At 41.8% G+C, this 19640-nt stretch overlaps 1 protein-coding gene across 3 annotated transcripts in view; it reads left to right on the top strand.

The window, feature by feature from the left end:
* The first annotated feature begins 207 nt into the window (after positions 1-207).
* The window catches only part of LOC135906269 (macoilin), a 40843-nt gene continuing 21410 nt past the window's right edge, over positions 208-19640 (top strand). The window contains exons 1-7 of one of the 3 annotated variants that reach the window (XM_065437578.2): positions 208-418; positions 7017-7158; positions 8306-8432; positions 10029-10158; positions 12616-12682; positions 14245-14350; positions 16098-16596. In XM_065437578.2, coding sequence (XP_065293650.1) covers positions 339-418; positions 7017-7158; positions 8306-8432; positions 10029-10158; positions 12616-12682; positions 14245-14350; positions 16098-16596 — 1151 coding nt within the window. In that variant the 5' untranslated portion in view covers positions 208-338. Of the gene's footprint in view, positions 419-7016; positions 7159-8305; positions 8442-10028; positions 10159-12615; positions 12683-14244; positions 14351-16097; positions 16597-19640 lie in introns of those variants that run through there. The other 2 variants (XM_065437577.2, XM_065437579.1) reach the window with 2 other exon arrangements.

Below are 19640 nucleotides of genomic sequence, written 5' to 3'. Positions count from 1 at the left end.
TTATATTTACATAATATTTGCATAATAAGCTTGATTGTTAAATGCGCATTCAAGCTTCATAAATTATTTTTCATTCTTGTGTAAAAATTTTTCTGCTAAGTACTTTTCATGTATTGCAAGTTTGACAATTTTAAGGAATTTGAGCTAACGTTACTTTCGGTGACGTCAGTGTGACGTCTCGTAGCATGCGCATTGGGGGTGTGTTATGCGCGCGTTAGGACAACAAACAAAACAAATAAAATATACTGAAACGGTGTGGTGCATCTGCTGTTTTCGTATATATTTGTGTGTAGCCGCGAGGATATCGAAATAGCCTAACTGTGCTGGTATACGGAAATATGAAGAGACGGAATGCCGAGTGCGGGAAAATCAGACGACCCGGCAAGCGAGCAAAAATAACTGAAGGCATTTACGGCAGGTAAGATCCTAAAACCATTGCTTAACTATAGGCCTAATGGCGCTCAATACGGCGCGTCTTTCCACGGTTACGTGAAGCTCGGACGACGATACAGTACACGCACCGGGCATTGTCCGAGTCGTCTCGAAGTGCCCGGAACAAATTGCGGGAGCTTAAACAGTCGCAAGCCTTGAAACCGGGCTGCCGGGCGGCGCGCACGCATGTGGCTGAAGCCGCAATTGCGTGCCGCGAGTCTGCTAGCTGCGAGTGGTCGCGGCGCTAAACGTCAGCGATGCAGACAGTAAAATGAGTTTTCCACGACAACTTTGCATCGTGATCGAGTTTGTCGGATACGCGACATTGGGACGTAACAAAAACGCGCGTCTCCTGCTTGATGTAGTTACCGGGGCACGCCGCGAGTGGAACTCGCAAGAAAAAAAAAAATGCTCCCTTCGTCCCGCTCAGTTGTTCGCCACACACTTTCTTTTATTTCTCCCGCGCATGTAGCGGCTGTCGCAAACATTCCGACTTGGCGGAAAGCGGTTTATTCCTTGTGTGCAGGGTGAAAAAGTCGCCTAACGCAGATGTAAACAGAAGAACGTGCTCCGGCCGAACCGCACGGAGAACGTGGTTCGTGCGTCGGCGGGACAGCTGCCGTTGCGCAGGCCCTTTATTTGGAAATGTGTGTGTTCGCATCTGAAAATACTTGCAGATTCTCATTAAAGGAACTCTGTTGTGACAGGAGCGCTTCGCTTTCGGAGCTCTGGCGTGGTAGCTTCCGCGGCGCTGGCCGATACCCGCAGGGGTGTCCTGATAAGCACGGAGAGGTATCCGCTTTCAAAACAGCTGCGCGGCGCGCTTCGACAACCGGAAGAACGGCCTTACCGTAACGAACCGAGGGGCATAAGTAATTGCATCTTTGACGTGTAGGTCAATAGCGTTCTGTGGTTCGTGGTGGGCGATGTTGTTGATGTCACGCAATGCGGTAGAAACTGGATATTGAGTTTCTACGATTCGCGAACAGTGTGTTCACTAATATGTGTCTGGTTTGCTGTGGAGTAAGGGCTTCGATCCTGTTATAACTGAACCATTGTGCGACAGTTGTTTCGAGTTTTGAGTCTTCTGGCCAGCACATTCCGTGCTATTTGTGAGCACGCTGTAATGAATAGTGTACGAACAGCCGGTTCTCCATTTCGCTATCTATGATATCGACATATAGTAAACACCAGCATCTGACGAGCCACATTTTGCTACAGGCAGCCTTTGCATGGAGGGTTAAAATAGCGAGGCAGTTGTGTGCACTTATATGGTACTCTTGCAGCATGCCAACTGTGTTCATATCACAATTGCAGAAAACTTTCACATATTTCCACAAGGCCCTTTGTGCTCAGCAACCCCGAGCATGGTTATATATATTCATGCAAGCGCGCACACGTTACTGCAGCACTTAAAATGTGCTCGATGGCATGGTACTGTCTGTGCAAGTCTTCATTATATGCTGCATTGTTTATGCACCACTGATATCTTGATATTGCTTAACATACTCTTCAGGAGAGAAGCCCTTTGTGTGTTCATTTACATCTTTCATTCATCAACTAACAGTGTATTTGCCTTGTGCAATTATTTGTGTGCATCATTGTTGCTTTAGAAGTAGTGTGAAATAATTTTGTTGGCATTGTGTTTGGCACATAATGTAGCACCTTGTGATAGAAAGGAAAGTGAGGAACTTCATTAGTGCCCTAATTCCTTGTCTAGATTTTTATTTTAAATATCTATTTATGCTCAGATGATCGGGCTTTTTCAGTCTTCATTAAGTCAGTTAATGAAGTTTAAAAGATAAAACGCCATTCAGCCAGTAAGTTCACTGAAATTGTAGGCTAGTCATCAAGTGTTGATGAAACCTGTGCAGTGTACAAAGATTCATTTTTGTGTGTGAATGATACAAAGGGAGAAAAGAAATCCCAGGCCATATTGTTTCATGTGCTGGAATTTACTTTCTTTATAAATTGAGTAAATTGATTGGCCTGGCAAGTAATAACATATAAATGCTTTCATTTGTTTGTTTTAAACCATTGCACTATGACAGAAGTGTTTCTTTTACCATGACTGTCAGGGTAGTGAAATAATAGGTGCCAGCAAGCATATGATCTTTCACAACAATGCCCAACAAGTGACTTGACTTTCATCTTTAAAGCAACTCAAAGCAGATGGAAAATTTTGTATAAATCTTGCTGTTTTATATAACAAAGGTGTAATTTTACAGTGTATTTTCATATATTATTTTAGGTTGGCTTAATTTGTTAGAAACTGATGAAATGCATATTGAAACTGGATGTCATAATTAATTGCACCGGTGAGAATGCTGCGCCAATCTGCGCCGACTCAAATTTGCAGCTCCATACTGCTCGAACAGTGTTTTTTTCACCTATGTTGTGCCACTACTGCACCACAGTGTAGTTTCAGCGGTGTGAAAATTGGGAAGCTGCCATGCAATACAAAAACTGTATGGCCATTGCATTCATTGGCCGCATTTGTTCAGGGCGTTACAGCCAGCAATACTGGAGCTGTGACAGGTGACAGAATTGAATTGATTCCTATTTTTATATGCCAACTGTGAGGCATGCATGAGGACACAATGAGTTGGGTGGCCATGCTACTCTGCAATGGCATGATCAATGCAGTAGTTTTACGCATCGAGTGCTGATGCGCAATGGTTCTTTTAAAGACGAAAAGGTGATCAGTGTACACTGTACCTATTTGTGTTGCTTGCTTGCAACTTTATTAGTTGCACTGTATTACTTCTTTCTTTCAAGAGAATTTGAGGTAATTGAATTTGGCATTACAGCCAAACGAGGGGTGATTAGGTATGCTCTTTGTCACCACGGTTCACGCCCCTTGTCAACTATGTCTTTGGTAATATATGTGCCTTTGGTAAAGCTTGTGGTGTAAAAGTTGAACACGAACGATCAAGCACTACAGCCCTATACGCCTTTCTTGCGACTGTGCATCATTGGTGGAATAAAGGACATGCTCTCACCGTCCTGATATGGCTCATAAAACACAATTAAAATGAGCGGAATATCAAACCTACGAAGTGGTCCTACCTTAATGGGAAAAAGGAAACAAATTTCAGCTGCACTAGTGAATGACTTATATAAATAGCCCCACTTATCGTGAGAACAGGCTTCGTAAGCCAGAAGAGATGCTAGAACGAAAGCAACGTGGCGACCCTGCCTTGGATTTTGCACCCCAGCTCACCGTGATGTCATAGATTTTGATGGCGACTGCTCAGCCTCAGATAACCTTTCTTCTGTGTAGTTGTACTAAATTTCATCCTAGAAGAGTGGAAGACTACTTAGCAAGTTTCAAGAGCTTCCACAGGTTCGCAATGGGCCAAGTACGAAAAAGCACTTTGAAATCTGTGAAGTCAAGCTAGCGCTGGTATTGTGGCACAATATTTATTGAGGACTGTGACCTTCATTTGCTGTTCTAATAATCTACTTAATACCAAAAAATTGAAGAGTGTTTCTCTTTATGGTGTCCCTTTGATGTTCCTTGCGTGGTTTTGCAAAGCGCCACCTGTAGCATGTTGCTGTTAACGCATGATTGCCGCTGCCGTCGTAACTTGCTGTGGTGAATCACTTATTTTGCTCCTAGGTATTATGAGTAAATGATTATCTGAACTAAAAAGAACACTAAACTATATTTAGTTTTTCTAGTGGAAGGCTTACACCTGCACCAAACGCAGCAGTGGGTGCTCCAAAATTAGATTTCCCCTCCTCCAATGGTCTCCAAAATGCTGAAGGGCATTCCCACCACTGTAATTACAATTTTGCCTCACCCTAACAAATTATGGAGATTTATTTTGAGTCTACTTTCCTACACAAAAGAAGTTGCCCATCTAAATAAATGTACCGGTCCAGGCAACCTTGAAAGCTAAAGGCATATTGAGATCAAGTGACTGTGTTTTGAAACAGGAAAGCACTAACAACAAGTCCAAAAAGGAGAGTTGAATTGAATATTGCACTATTTACTACAGACTCTGAATAACATCGTTGCTTTTAGCGAATCAGAATAGCTGCTGAATGCTTCACACTGTCGGATGTGCATGATCAAACATAAGAACAAAGCAAATATGCAAAATATTTAATTCAGGCCATAGTGTGGACATTAAAAAGAGAGCATGCTGCATCACTCATAAAGCCAGACTTTCATGTAGACCATGATCATTCTGACTCAAATTTTGTTTAGTGTGGCATTTGGCAGAGGATATGATGGAACAGTTTATTAAATGATATAGTAAATGTGTCACATAATGAACTCCTCTATTCTGTGATGTGATATCGCTCTTGTAAAACAGTTGTACATGCTCTATATCTTGAAAACCTATTTGTTTTCTCCTTGTATGTCTTTCGCAAAACACAACGTATTGCAGTGCTTTGTTTGTGAGTACAATTGTGCAAAAGGCTTTTTTTTTTTTTTACCGGTTATATTTTGTTGCCCCCTACGTGAGGCCTTTCTGGCGATGTAGGTATTCTGTAAATAATAAAAATGCCATTTGGTGCTATTTATGGATGGCGGCTTCTGTTTTCTCATGGCATTAAATCTGAATACACTTTGCTGCAACCATATTAGGTATAATTCCGATACCATATAGTAGCATGACTATTTAAATTAAAGGAGATCTGCTTTTTTTGCTCTGCCGTAACCACAGACAACACACAGTTTCAATTTAGTCCTGATGGTACACACAGATGCCGAGAGGCTCATAAGATTGCTTTTTTAAACTTCATATGGACAATTCACGGACCATATTCTGAAACTATGCACTTCGGCGTCAGGCACTCGCTGATTGACTGGATCCGATTTTGCTAAAACAACCAATCAGCCTCACGGCGAACTATTGCCGAAGCGGATCATTTCAGAATACGGCCCCATGACCATGTATGCTTGAAAGAGTACTCACCATGCAAACAAACTCTTTATTTGTTCTGCTCTATTTATATAAACACTGCAAGGAAAAGCACTTCTTGCCCTGATGAAGACCAGCTCCCTTGTCAAAATGTTGGTTCCAGGCATTGCTCACCCACTGTTGACCCCTCTGTCTTATTAATAATGTCCACTTGTGCTTGTGACCTAAGTAAACTGTGCTTCTTATAGGACAGTGTAATGACAGTTACTTGCTGACATTGTGTTTACTAGGATGTGAACAGTTTTTTATTAATGGTGAAAAAGGCTCTTTATTATTTGAGAACTATATGAAAAATATTGGTTTGATTTGCTTCTGGTGCTGTTCTATTTGATTTGGTCTCAAAAAGTGCTTTTTGTGCACTCCTACCAAAGAGCCATGGCGAGCTACTGGAGTCTTTTAGAGCTGATGTGAAAAGAGCAAGCCCATACTGGCATATAAAAAGTAAACTGTTCGCCCTGCTTACCGCACTTCTCGGTATAAATTCGATTGCAGCCTTAGGTTGACAGAAGTCGTGTCACAGCTGTAAAGTGGTGCTGCAACGTGTGGTTGTATCACACATCTGCCACCTTTGGAAGTGTCACCACAACAGCAGATTGGTTATTGGATTATTCTGCAGAAAGAACTTAATAATTCATGCATGGATGGGTACAGCAGTGCACAAAATTGTGAATGACTTAATGGGATGCGTAATTGTTGCATGTAATAAGGCATAAGGTCCTATATGTTCTATTTAATTGACAAGTGAGCCACGCTGTTGGAAATCCTGGTTTATTTAGGAACGAAAGAGAGTGAAGTGTCTGAATGCATGCAAACTGCAAGTCTAGTCATTTTGCCAGCAGGCAGTCTGTGTCTTTATGATCACTGCTTCATGTGCCAACCACTATTGTAATGGTCTTTTTTGGTATTTGTGAGTTGCAGTCTGCCTTTATCGACGTACATTGAAAGGCAGAGAATTCCATCCTTTCCACTCTCCATTTAAGAACCATGGGTTGTTATGAATTCTGTCGCACATGCCACTGCTGTAGAATATCCAAGTACCTGAGAAGTGATAATCTCCCTGTGTTCATCCAGCAGCAAAAGTACACACATTTATAATGACGTCTCTGTGGGCGTTGTTATAACAGCCTTCGAGCTTGTTCACTCAGATAAATGCTTGCTCAATGGCAATAAGGACAGCACATGTGCTATAGTTTATACCCATGTTCAGCAGTCTTGAGAGATGTGTTGATTTGCCCTAGTAGGAGGGCCTTTATGGACCATGGGCGCCATTAAGAAATAATGAAAAAAATAAGTTTAGCTGCCTCTGCATGCAGCCTATGATTTTAGAGTTCAGCCTGAAGTCATTTGAAAAAAAAATTGTGCGCAGTTCAATTTCAAGCTGCATCAAGGATATTCTTTCTTTTTTTTCGTCACTTGTTCCTTTGCTCATGAATGCAAAATGCCTCTCTGGTGACCAAAACCGAGAAGGAGCAGTGGGTTAAAATTGAAAAAATTATCTGTTGTTTGTGAGTGGAGGCAACATTCTTGGATTCTAAAAAGGGGAAGGGAAAGTGCTGTTGTCCTCACCTTGATTAGCTTAATAATGTTCTAAAAAGGGTCAGGGTGAACTTATGCTAGAGTACCTTCTCTTTCTTTCCACCCTCGCAGCACGTTTGTGTACATCAAGTTCCTCCTTCTGTGGGCACTGCTGCTGCTGGCCGACTTCATCCTGGAGCTGCGCTTTGAGTTCCTCTGGCCCTTCTGGCTGCTCCTGCGCAGTGTGTATGATTCGTTCAAGTACCAGGGACTGGTAAGTGCTTCCCCTTCGCTGCTGTGGCTGTTCCTGAAGCACACTGTCTCTCTTGATTCTTTTGTAACATGCACACATTATTTTTTTGAGGGGGGGTGTGCATAGCATAGGGGCAACGGTGAATAATTTTTTTGAGCCGTTGGTATTGTAGACCTGAAAATTTTGTCATTGCCATCAGTCTGTTTGATAAAATTGTTAGATGGGCTGTGGTTAAGCTGCTCAGTGAAGCTGTAAATGAACAAGAAGGAACGGAACAGAGGGACCTGACTTTGTAAATCGCAAACATATGAAGCCAACAGACGACGACACCAAAGAAAGCATAGGGGGAATTACTTGCTTTAATTCAAACGTATAAATGATAAATAAGGGGAAATGAAAATTTATAATCTATACATTTAAATTAAAACAAGTACCATATTTACCTATTATAACACAAGCTCTTTTTCGTAAATAATTTTTCTTTTGCCCTCTTGACTATGGCTGCCCTTAAATTTCCCGGTCTCGCATTGTAATCATAAAACTTTGTATATTTTAAAAATTCTTTAAGGATGCAAACTCATTATTTCCATAGCCGTGTTATATTCGTGTAATTATGGTAATTCAACCTATGCTTTCCTTGGCGTCATTGTCTGTTTGCTTTTATGTGTTTGAAGCTCTGCATATCATAGCTAAGTGAACGTATCAGTTTAGACTTCTCGAACAGTTCCTTTAAAGAGTGAGAAAAAAATAGACGAAAGGCAGTTCATGCAAGGCAGAAGACTTTTTCTTGTGCTTCACAGTGTTCATGAGGTAGAACATTGGAAGTTATTATGTGGCAAAGAAGGGCAAAACATTTTATATGTTTTAGATTTGAATGCTCTTTATCTTTATTTTTTATATACATTAAAAGCCCACTACAAATGTTTCTTGTGCTTTTCGTCAAATTTTGTTTAATGAACTCGCATTTTATGCCCAAGCATGTCTTCCTGAAATCTACATCACCAGGAAGTGAATTTATGTTTAGCTTCATTTTAACGTTCAGTGCGGTAGTGTAACCACAACATTAGCCTAATTATGATTACTATGAACTTAGAAAAACGTCGATTTTTTTAGATTGGTAAGGAGCCAGAGTTTCATGCATTGTCTGTTGCCCACCCCCCTGATGCAGGCCTTCTCGGTGTTCTTTGTGTTCATCGCCCTCACGTCAGACATGATCTGCTTCCTCTTCCTGCCCGTCCACGTCCTTTTCTTTGTGGCCAGCACGTATGTGTGGGGGCAGTACGTCTGGCACACAGGTATGGCTGGTTAGTGTTTACCTCCTTTCTCTCTTCAGTGAAACCCCCCCCACTCTTTTTTTTATGCCTTACTTCCTTGGTTTGGCACACGAGGTAAACCACAGTTCATTCCTTTGATTGCCCGTGTCGTGTTGTGTCCCTGTTTCTTTTACCGTCTTGCATGTGGCTTTTTATGTTTGCAGCACCTCTTATTTTTGACAGCCTGTGATCAGTCATGATAAAGCACTTATGTAATTAATTTATGTATTTCTAGCCTTGATTTTGCCATTTTGTTCTCAGACTTTGCAAAAATTGTTAGTTAGCGTTTGCCTACCATGAGCTCTTCTGTAAACTTATGTGTGCAGTATGAAAATGCATGTATTATGAAAAAAAAAATTGTATGAAAAACACAAGCGAGAGTACACATGTAGGATGCAGTGCCAATTCAGTTGTCCTGTTTCTCACACAGTTCTTGTTTTTCCTTAATGATCGCTCACTGACTATAGCTCACCTTTGTGTTCTATGTCAGTAAATATTAGGGCTCTGTTTATGTTGCACTTTACTATGCTGTTGGCTAACTGCTGTTAAAGCACAATCGTGCTTGCATTGGCTAAATATTGGTAGCGCTCAAAGCTAGACTTATTGGTCACTGTTGTAATGTTATATTACATGGAGCTAAAATGCTGCCATACAATCGGCTGTGTGTAAAGGCAGACCTTGACCTTCGTGGTAGCTACAAATTATCTAATTAGATCATAGGTCTGGGCATCATGTAGTTCACTGGCACTGAATTTTAGTATAAGTGACCAATCTATGGTGCCTTATGCATGTCTTGATGTGTGGTGCAGAGCTGTGCAGAAGCTCGAGTCTAATTTGTTGTAAGGTGTGACGCTATCTCAAACATGACTGCAGTAAGCTGGTCTTGGTTAATGAGGTTTTACATTTGGTGGACTTCAGAGGTTGTGCTTCCCACTAGACAGATTACGCTTTACTCCTTTTTAGACTGCTAAGATGAATGATTTGATCATCTGAACAGCTTAGATGACTTTTGCTCGCAGTACTTTTTACTAGTTTCTCTTAGCACTCCACCAGCGTTTAAAAAAATTCTGTCGGGCAGCAGCTAAATATTATTGGGAGACTGAGCTAGATGCACTGTGTATAATAAAGCCTAAAATATCGCTATTACAGCCTACTTATTCTTTAATTGCAACTTTAATGGTGCCTCACATGAACTTGCAAAGCTGCTGGAGTACTCTGAAATGACCATTTAAAGGTACCTATAGTTTTCCATTGATTCAGTGCTGGTTTAGACTGAACTTTAAGTAAGAGAAATACATTTCCAGAATTTCTATGCAAGTGCAGTTTCTCTTCCGGCTTTTCTCTTCGACCTTGCTGTGTACACTATTTGATAAAGCTTAATCCATTGCAGAAAAAAAAAAAAGAAAGAAAGAAAACTTACACCGACTTCAGAGTGAATGATTGTCAGTCAATGCTGATAGAAATGGGCATAAGAAAGTGAAATGTTAATGAAGGAAACTTTAACAGTAAGTGTTCATTGTCAGTCACCAGCATTGGGGTATGCATTTCACTCACGGAGCATGTTTCCTTTCATTGCAGAACGGGGTATCTGTCTTCCGACCCTGTCGCTGTGGCTGTTTTTCATGTACATAGAAGCAACAGTGCGGCTCAAAGACATAAAAAACACGGCCTTCCACTTAGATCTGTGCAGGCCATTTGCAGCACATTGGTAAGTGTGAGCCAGTTTCCTTTTTATGTAGTGTGTATGCGTGTGTGCGTGCAGACATGCATGCATGGGGGTACAGGGCATTTTTAAAAATTTCGTTGTTTGTTTTTGATTGGCTCCTCTTGAGCTTAAAGGGGCGTTGAACCGCTTTTCATCAAAGTGGAGAAAGGCATTTGAAGTGATAACAGGCTATTTCTGAAATGCTTTGCCGCAAGAAATAATTTAATGCGTTCAGCAAAAGCGGAGTTATTGGCAATCAAACACGGCCTCTGCTGTGCTCCCATTCCTTCTTCAATGCCTTGCACCGCGAAGGCTATGGTGCGGTGGGGTGTTCCTGCAGCGCTCCGGCTTCCAATTGTCACCGTGGCGTGCAGTTCAAATTTCATTTTGGATGTTAATGTAGGCACCACGACTTAAGATTTTGGTGTCTGTGACACGCTTAACGTAAGCCAAACGTGGTTGTCCTCCGTGAGCCGCAGTGCACTTAGCCCGTGGACTCTTGGTGGCACCCCACAGCAACTGTGGTATTATGTAATAGTTCTGCGGAAACCCGCAAGGTGGAGAGAAGTAATTAAGGAAAGGAAAATCAGACATCCACCCGTTCCTAGCAATTGCTACGAAGGAAACCCATACCTGTTCCTCGAAAGAAAAGCCTCACAGTTGAAGGAAGATTCATCCTGGTCCGGGACTCAAACCCGGGACCACCGCCTTTCCGGGGCAGCCGGAACCATGGTATCTACACTATGTAGCCGACCGCAGCTACCAGTAGCACTCATGTATGGGAATGTGCTTCATTACGAAATAAAGCGTAAGCTTACCTCCTTAGGAGAGTAAGGAGGCAGGCTTCTGTTGAAAAGAGAGCATTTAAGAGAAAGGTGACTTCACAATCCGCTTGCAAGCTCCACGCACCATGTACGACAACAAAACTTGCTGCTGAGATCTTTACAGCAGTGTATGCTACCCACAGAATATGTTACTTCACCGAACCCGAGTGGTGGTTCAGGGCCCCTTTACCCTGAGTTTATTGTTGTGGCATCCCAGATGCTTCATTTTGCAGAAACACAGTGACAAGGAAAAGTGAGCTTTTCTAAATTTTGTTCACTTGTCTGTCTCTTCTCTGCTTTCCTCTGCTATGAACAACTGCGGTATTGTTGAGATATGTTGTTATCCTTGCACTAAAACATTATTGGTAACAATGCAGCCCATCCACGTCTTCTGCTATCAACCTAATTAACTGAATGGTATTTTAGTACAAAAAGTGCTAGGGGTGATTGAATAAAGAAATGTTATAGTTGAATATGAATATATTTGAGATAAAAGGCTTTTCAACCACTTTCTGCCATGTTGGTGAATAGATAGTTTTGATAGAATATGTTACCAGTCCAATTTAATTTGACGTTGCTGTTTAGAGTCTTTTATGGAAATATAAAGCTTGTACAATGTTCATACTTCGTAAATGTGAAGGTTGGGAGACACTTATTGGAGTTTTTATTTGGACAGTAGAGTTAGTCTCGAAATGCTGAACTTGACATTATCAGCATTACTGTTACGTCATGACACAGAGCAATATTCGTTGAAATTGTGTAGCAGTAAGTCCACATATGATGGTTTTGCTCATAAAAAAAAAAAATGCACAAGTGCGCTGCACGCATTTTTTCTGGCTGTGTTCGTTTGTGGCAGCCACAGCAATCACTGCAACTATGGGCCCGTAAATGTATTGGAAACCTTTGAGTAACCAATGGAATATTGCCTAACTTGCTTTGGTGCTTCCTGTTAAATAGTCACTGGTAAAAATTATGAACATTTTTCAGATAATCTTAGAATATATCAAATTTCCAGCTGTACAAGATCAAGCATACAATTGGGACAAAATTGCAATAAATTTCATCCCGGCAACAATAGTAGATGTTTGACATAGTTGAGCACACTCGCTAGTAGAGTTCATAGAGTTCAGCCTCGCTAGTAGGTCCTGAATATGCTAATTATGTACCTGCTGATTCGCTGCTAATACTCAACTTGTGCAAATAAACAACTCTTTATGACATGCAATGTAATGACGTAAGCTTGTTTATACTATGAATATATTATTATATATTAATGGTGAAAGCAGCTGTTCATTATTCGAAAAGCATTAAAAAGAAAGATTTGATATTCTTTTTTATTCAGTTCTGGCACTGTTTGATTAGTGTTCGATTCGGTCTTAAAACTTACTATTTTCACACCCTTAATTGTGATGTAATGGCTCAGCCACCTTCTCAGTATGAAAACCAAAATGAGTTCACGGAAACAAGTACTATAGTATATTATTTATGGCGCTCTGGTGTTTGCTAGCATATTATAAAGCTTGCACCTTCACCTAATGCAAAAAAAAAAAATGACTAGCCGGAAATGTTGTGGCAGTACTAAAGAAACAAAGTGACAAAGCTGCATTTCTAATGCTTGTCCATCTTTGCATTGCAGCATAGGTTATCCTATGGTTACAATGAGTTTCTGTGTCAAAAGCTACATTGGCTACAGGATGCGACTTGTAAGTAGCACCTTCACTCTTTCAAGTGTATCTGGTCTGATGGTGACACTTTATGGCAGAGTAGTACCTTAGAAAATTGTTCAATCTATTCTGAGCTGCTTATTTTGGACACGTAATTCATGTAATTCGGTCAGCACACCAGTGTTGTTGTTTTTTTTTTTCGATAAGAACAATATTTCAACCCTTTTCAATAAAAATTCGGCAATTTGAACAAAACAGTTCGAACCAGTGCAATGAATTATAACATATCCTTATCATCACAATGAATACACATGTTCTGTTTGAGAGAGATATTTTTCATGACATTCTTTGTTTTGTTCTCTTTCCCTACACAAGCAACATTGCTATCTTTTTATTAAATTTCTTAAATATTACTGCCAAGTACTAGGCAATATTAGACTTGTCTATCACTTTTTTGAAATTCTTGTCATTTGTATAGTATGTAGGGTGCCTTCTTAGAGGAGAAGATTGCAGTTGAGATCTTAGTAGCTGTAGCTCTCTGTGGTTAAGCATGAAGTCTGTGGTAGAGGAAGTACACCGGAGGGGATGCCTCTGTGTCAAGATTGAAGTGAATAGAGAACATTTCCTAAAGTTTAATTTAAAGCTATAAACTACAGCCACACCCATTGTATTCTCAAGTACAGTCTAGCCTGCTTCTAACACACTAATGTGTTACAAAATGTTGACCTAATTAAAAGGTTTCTACTTCCAATTCCTGTTTATCTACTTTCAGTACATGTTGAATCCACTTATGAAGCAAGTGATGTAAGTTCACCAGATATAGCTAAGAAAAATGCTGCCACAGCCAAGGGACACATTATTGCACTTTCAAATTTTTGGAAAGTATTGATAAGAGAAGCTAATCGCAGCAGGCCTTCAGCACATCTGCATCCCCGCCAAGCTGCTTCATAAAAGTCACTTCGTTGCATTATTCAACAGGAGAAAAAAAAAATAAAGATGGCAGCTGATTATCACCATCTCCTCTTGTACATTTACCTAGAGGAAGGAGTGGGGAGGGGGCAGAGGTTGTGATGGGGCTCTTATCACCACTTCATTGTTGCCATGCTGTCTGCCATGGCCCCCACTTTTGCTAGTGATAAGGCCTTCCTCATTGCCTGTGGTGCTAAGCAAACTGGCAATAATGATCTTGCTCCCATCAGCTTAGAATGAACTGGCTGAGATTGTTGCTGATTGTGATGGTGATAGCACTTGCTTTATGCTCTGTAGCCCATGCAATAGCTGTTGCTGGAGTTGACGTCTGCGACATCTGGAGTGACAATAAAGGTGCAACTAGGTGATCTCTATCTCAAGACCATTATCCAGAAGTGTTCACTCCGGAAACATATGCAAGGAGCTAGCAGCATGCGTTTTTAACCAGATGTTATGAAAAGAGGGCACATAAAGAATGATTGCCTATCCTGGCCAAATTTGTTATAACCAGGCTGGACTGTACTCGGCAAAATTCTCAAAACCATTGATCAGACCTTGAGGATTAGAGCTGCTTTTGATGAGATTTTAATTGACAAAGAGGGAACAAAACATTTCAAAACTACCTTTTGCAGAGAAAGCAGAAAGAAGTGGCCAAGGAGAACGACTTCTACCTTCAGCTCTTACAGCAGGCGTTGCCTCCAGAACCTCCTAGTATAACGTCGAGCAGCTCTGACAAAAGTGAGTGTTTGCCCTGCAGATGCCTTGTAGCTATGTGTATGTGCAAATTGTGGGGTCTCTACAGTACTACTCCAGGATTCAATCTTGGTGAGCCACAGTGGTGCGTTGCTGCACGGACATGCTCAAAATTTCCAGGGCATTGAGTACCACACTTGAGAAACACCGTAGCGCCCAAGTCAATGAAGGTTGCAGCCAACCATTGTGACATTGACCCTACAAATGTCTGGTCTTGGGTGGCATGGGAAGCGAAGGCATCCCACAACAAGAGAAAATGTACAGAATGAGCGCAGTTAGCATGTGGCCATGAGATGAAAGTTCCCCGTAACACATAGCGAATGAAGGAATGGTCCCCCGCGGCTATGCTGCATACTCACAGGGGCCGACAGGCAGGTCGTGAGAGTATAAGGCAATCTTTGATCAAGTTAGCCTCCAACAAGTGTCCGCAGGCATAGTAGGATCACGCATGAGCACGTGGCACCCCTCTTTGGCTTAGTACCAAGGAAGAAGCAACGCAAGATATGCTCACCGTTGTTGAAAGGCACAGTAGATTAACTCAAGTCCAAGCTCGAAGTGCTCACAGGGGCCATCAAGCATGACAAAAGTGTGTGCTGTCCTGGAGAGAACTCCTTTGTCCTTGCTCTCGTGGTCACGCCGTGTGTGGCTAAAAGAGGAAGGACTTGATTCTTGTGAACAGTTGTTCAGTGGATGCTACCCATTGGACTTTCTTGGGTAAAGTGACAGCGAAGTGTCAGCCTGTTCGTCACATTAATTCTTCCGCAAGTGGAAGGAGAACAGGAGCAACAAAATTAGCCATACGCTGACCGGAAGGCGACAGGACATGCCACAATCCCCACAGCGTGTATAATCATTGAATTATGGCATTTTTATAGCGAGAGTAGGTTGAATTTTATAGGACATGAGAGCTCAGAGCTCATAACTAAATCCCATAAGTCTGCTGCCACATGTTAATAATTTCCTGTGCCACAGTAATTTAGCATTGTTTCTTATATAGTATTTCGCAATACTTATTTATTTATTATCTTGCTATACCCAGCTAACTGAGGAGATTGATTTTCGAGGGAACAGTCAGGTCATTACATTCAATGTGCTGGGATAATCGAATCATTAGATGCTGTTTATTTTTGCAAGAGTTAACACAAATGTCTATAAAGCTTTAAAAGCCGACTGCAATGAAATTTTGGGTCTCATAAGAAAGCCTTGTATTAAGTAGTGTATAGAGCTGCCTTCATGAAAAGTTTTTTGTTTAAAATGCAAGTGGATATATCGAAAAAAGTGTGCAATAATAAATGTTTTTGATACTGAAACTACAAAGGAAACACAGCTAGCACCGCTCACTGGAAATGACACGGAATGTGGAATGTTGAGAATCAGGCGCGGCAACTGGTCATGTCCTCCTTGAAGATCTCCAAGGTCATGGTCTAAGATACGCATCAAACCTGTCGTCTGCAGATGTTAAATAAAAAATGACACAATTATTTGCCCAGCAGTTCTTCCTTGATTTGTTTGATAACATATGTACTATTGGCTTGTGACGTAGCAAGGAGGTGGACTTTTGTTTGCACTTGGCCTCTAAGTGGTTGATCACCATAAGCTATGTACAGCATGCCATCATGCCTTGGGGTATCACATTACAAGTGTGCTGTGTTCTACTTGCACTTGCTGTTGCATAAGGAGGGGGACCCTTGCACTGTCTCAACTGGTGCTAATTTGGTGTTTGGTGACTCAGCGCTGTGCAAGCTGGGCGAGGAAAGCCCCCCGGCCAGCAACGGGTTCCTGGGGAGCCGCAAGGCACGGTACGCGGAGGCTGACGTCAAAGGCCACTCAACTGCGCCAACAGACAAGCACGAGTTTGAGTGCCAGCAGGCAGCCGACGCAGAAGGCAGCACAGCACCGCCGCCACGCCGCACATCCAGTGTGAACGACTTTGATGCCAGCACCGATGAAGTGCGTGACAAGACTGCTTTCAAAGTGAACGGCGTTTGCAGCAATGGTGGCAGCGGCGTGTTGTCTCCCAGCGTCACGGCGCGGTCATCCAAGTGGAACCAGCAGCAGCAGCAGGCCAACTGCGTGAAGGAGGCGGTGTCAACTGCCTCCAGCGGCAGCACAAGCCGGCGAGCAGCCAAGAACAACTGCACGACAACAAACAACAATCTGAGCAGTTCGTCGCTCACAGCGACGCCACTTGCTGTTGCAGGCCACCATCCTAGGGATGAGCACTATCAGAGGTGGGTGCAGTCGCTCGCGTATTCTTATTTTTTAAAGCATTTGCTGCTGTGTGCTCACTCAGCTGTGGATTTGATGTTTAGTTGCAAAAACTACATGAGTTGGTCTGACAGCACAATGGCAGTAAAGAGAAAATGAAATATGGAAAACAGTGTGCCTACACTGTATAGGTGGCTACAGCACTGATATAAAGAATAATTTAAAGAATACAGTGGACAGTATTACGTGGACCTGACAATATTAGTGAGAAGTTGCACAAAAGAGATGTTTCGTTACAAGCCACCACAACAAAAACTGCCAGACCATTCTTTAATAAAGTTTCTTCTTCTTCGTTATGTATTTAGCATGTGACGTAGGGCATGCAGCAGTAAGAAAAGCAAGAGGTAGAAGACATTATGTGTTCGTATATGAACCTAAATCCACCAATTGGCAGTGCCGTTTTCTTTGTGTCTCTGTCTTTCAGAGAGCGGGCCAAGCTGGTAAACCATAAACATGAGTGCACTGATTGCAAGAAAGTAAAGTTGTCATCTGTTGACATTAAGATCTGGCATTTTGCTGGCCACTGGCACCCTGTGATATGCTTTAGCTTGTGGGTGTTTTCAACATCATATTTACAAATTCGCTTTTCTGAAAGTGCAGCTATGGGATTATTTTTGTTATTCTAAATCACACATTGCATCACACAGAGCCAAGATTTCATTTTTGCACACACAATGAGCCCTGCTGCTACTTTGCTTAATCACTCAGACGCGAATCCTGGAATACAGATCAGTAGTGAGCCGGATCTTTTGAGCCGCTCAAGTTAAAGACTGAGTGAGCCATGTATCAGTAAAAGTGAGCGGCAGCTCTTTTGGAGAAAAGTCAAGCAGAGCCGTTCCGTCTGAGCCAGCTCTTCTGGGTGCGACTTCGACAGTTCTTGGTCTTTCTCCATGTTCCAACCGTTCAACCATTTTCATTCGAGTTCCAGTTAGCTCGGACTCAACTGCCAGTCTGTTTCTGTCCATTGCTGTCACTCGGCCAGCTCCGCTCAGCTCATTGGCTCACGGCTCACAGGGGTGAGATCGCACAAGCATCTTGATTTCCGAACATTTGCTTGTGCGCTAGTGTTTTGCCAGCACCTCTATTTTATCTTCGGTCATCAGCACGCCGAGGTGGGAGCGAACGCTGCCTAATCAGTGACGTACCAGTTACATTATAAAAAGCATTTTATCGCCAGTATCAGAAAAGAAAGGTTCACTAATATTAAAGCTTCCCGTTTCTAAATTAATAAATTATTTAATAGTCACCCAGCATAGTCCAAATGCCTATAACAGGCTTATTCTATTAACACATATATTTTTTCAAAGCCAAATAAGTAGACTATGCATACTATAGGTTACAGATTTAAGTGAACCATTCAAAGGAACCGGTTTGTTTCAGCGAGCTGAGCTGTTCCGAGCCACTCATTGAAGTGAGCCGCTTTACCCATCTTTATCCTGGAGTTTTCATGTTCATGAACTAGTGCAGCTTTCTATTTCCTACCATGGCCATTTCATTAGATTTCTTGTTTTTGTATATTGATTTTGTTTTGCATTTAGTAAGATATTAAGTTGTAGATTACGTCAAGCTTGTAACATTTGTGCTGCTTTTCGACCTGATCGATGTGACCTGATGCACTAGATAAATTTCTGCTGTAGCTCTTCGAGCAAACACTGTGCCCCATGTATTTGCAGTAAGCAAAAAGAATAAAGGTATCTGGGGGGCTTCAGTTTTGTTGTTCACAACAATATGAAGGAACAAACAATGAAGCCCAAGAAAGTTTATGGGAAATTAATTGTTATGTTTAATCATAATGTAGAATTGAAATTGGCAGTTTCATCCAAAGGTAAAGCATTGAGAGCAATAGCAAAATTCAGTGTTACGCTGAAGGCATCTCAGAAAGGTGGAGTGATGACGAGCACCGCCAGCGGCATCGCAGTCGTGGGGCCTCGATGTTTCACAAGGTGAGACCGAAGAAAAACGGTTTTCCTTTGTCAGCACCCAAAGAAAGGATTAGATAGATCTAGCTTGATGTTTACTGTCCGTTCCTCTCAGACTGATGTGTGCAGCATGGTGTGGTATGACAGAGCAGTTCAGTTGGAACGCTGAAGTGTGTGCGCACAATGCTTGTGCCACCAGCAGAAGCCAGAACACTGCCCTGGCTCCGGCAGAGTCGATTGAGGAGAGTGTGACGATGTGTCCACTTAGCATCGTCACTCTTGCAGCCAAACGCGCTGGAAAAGTGGCTGGAGAGGGTTGAACAACAGTCTATTTAATCAAAGATAGAGGATATATCATGCGTGAAAAGCTTGCGGCCCTTTATACGCAATGCCTCACGACTTCAGGTGTACCAGAGAGCAGGAAGAATGTCAACATATACTAATCCATAAGAAGGGAGACGTATCCTACCTTCAGTACTTGTATCCTATCCAAAAGTTTTTGAGTGCATAGTTTCTAAATCAAATACAAATAATAGAAATCTTATATTCATTGGTATTCAAAATTTTCGGACATTCGCACACCCCTAATTCAAGTAGTGTGGACTGGTGGATTACTAATTTTTGTTGCCCCAGCATCTTCCTCATGGAAAAGTGTTGCTTATTAGTTGAGAGAATGAAAGCCAAATGCCTCTTTTTAAGTTCACTACTAAACAGAGGGGGCACCTAGTTATAGGTGCATATATGTATATTTGGGTCCTTTTTGTGCGAAAAAAATAAAATACACAAGAATGGCCGCATTTTACAAAAGCAGTGTTATGCCCTGTTCATGATAAACAGTTAACCACATTTGGAATATCGGACAAACAGCACAGCCAGACAGGTCTTGTAGAAGACAACAACATATTCTTTTTGTCTGCTGTGTTTGTTCAGTATGTCGATGTTCCACGAACTAGCCCTAATCACCACCCTTGTCCCACATTTGGCTTTTCATACAAACCTAACTATAAGGAAAGCTTGCGGCACTATCATTCAATTGCCATTGGAATGATGGGAAGTACAGGCTTCTCAGATTGGCTTTTGTTGACTTC

The sequence above is a fragment of the Dermacentor albipictus genome, chromosome 5 (assembly GCF_038994185.2).
Source record: "Dermacentor albipictus isolate Rhodes 1998 colony chromosome 5, USDA_Dalb.pri_finalv2, whole genome shotgun sequence".
NCBI lineage: Eukaryota > Metazoa > Arthropoda > Arachnida > Ixodida > Ixodidae > Dermacentor > Dermacentor albipictus.
The sequence above is the reverse complement of the archived record's forward strand: the minus strand, read 5'-3'. Positions and strand labels throughout refer to the sequence as shown.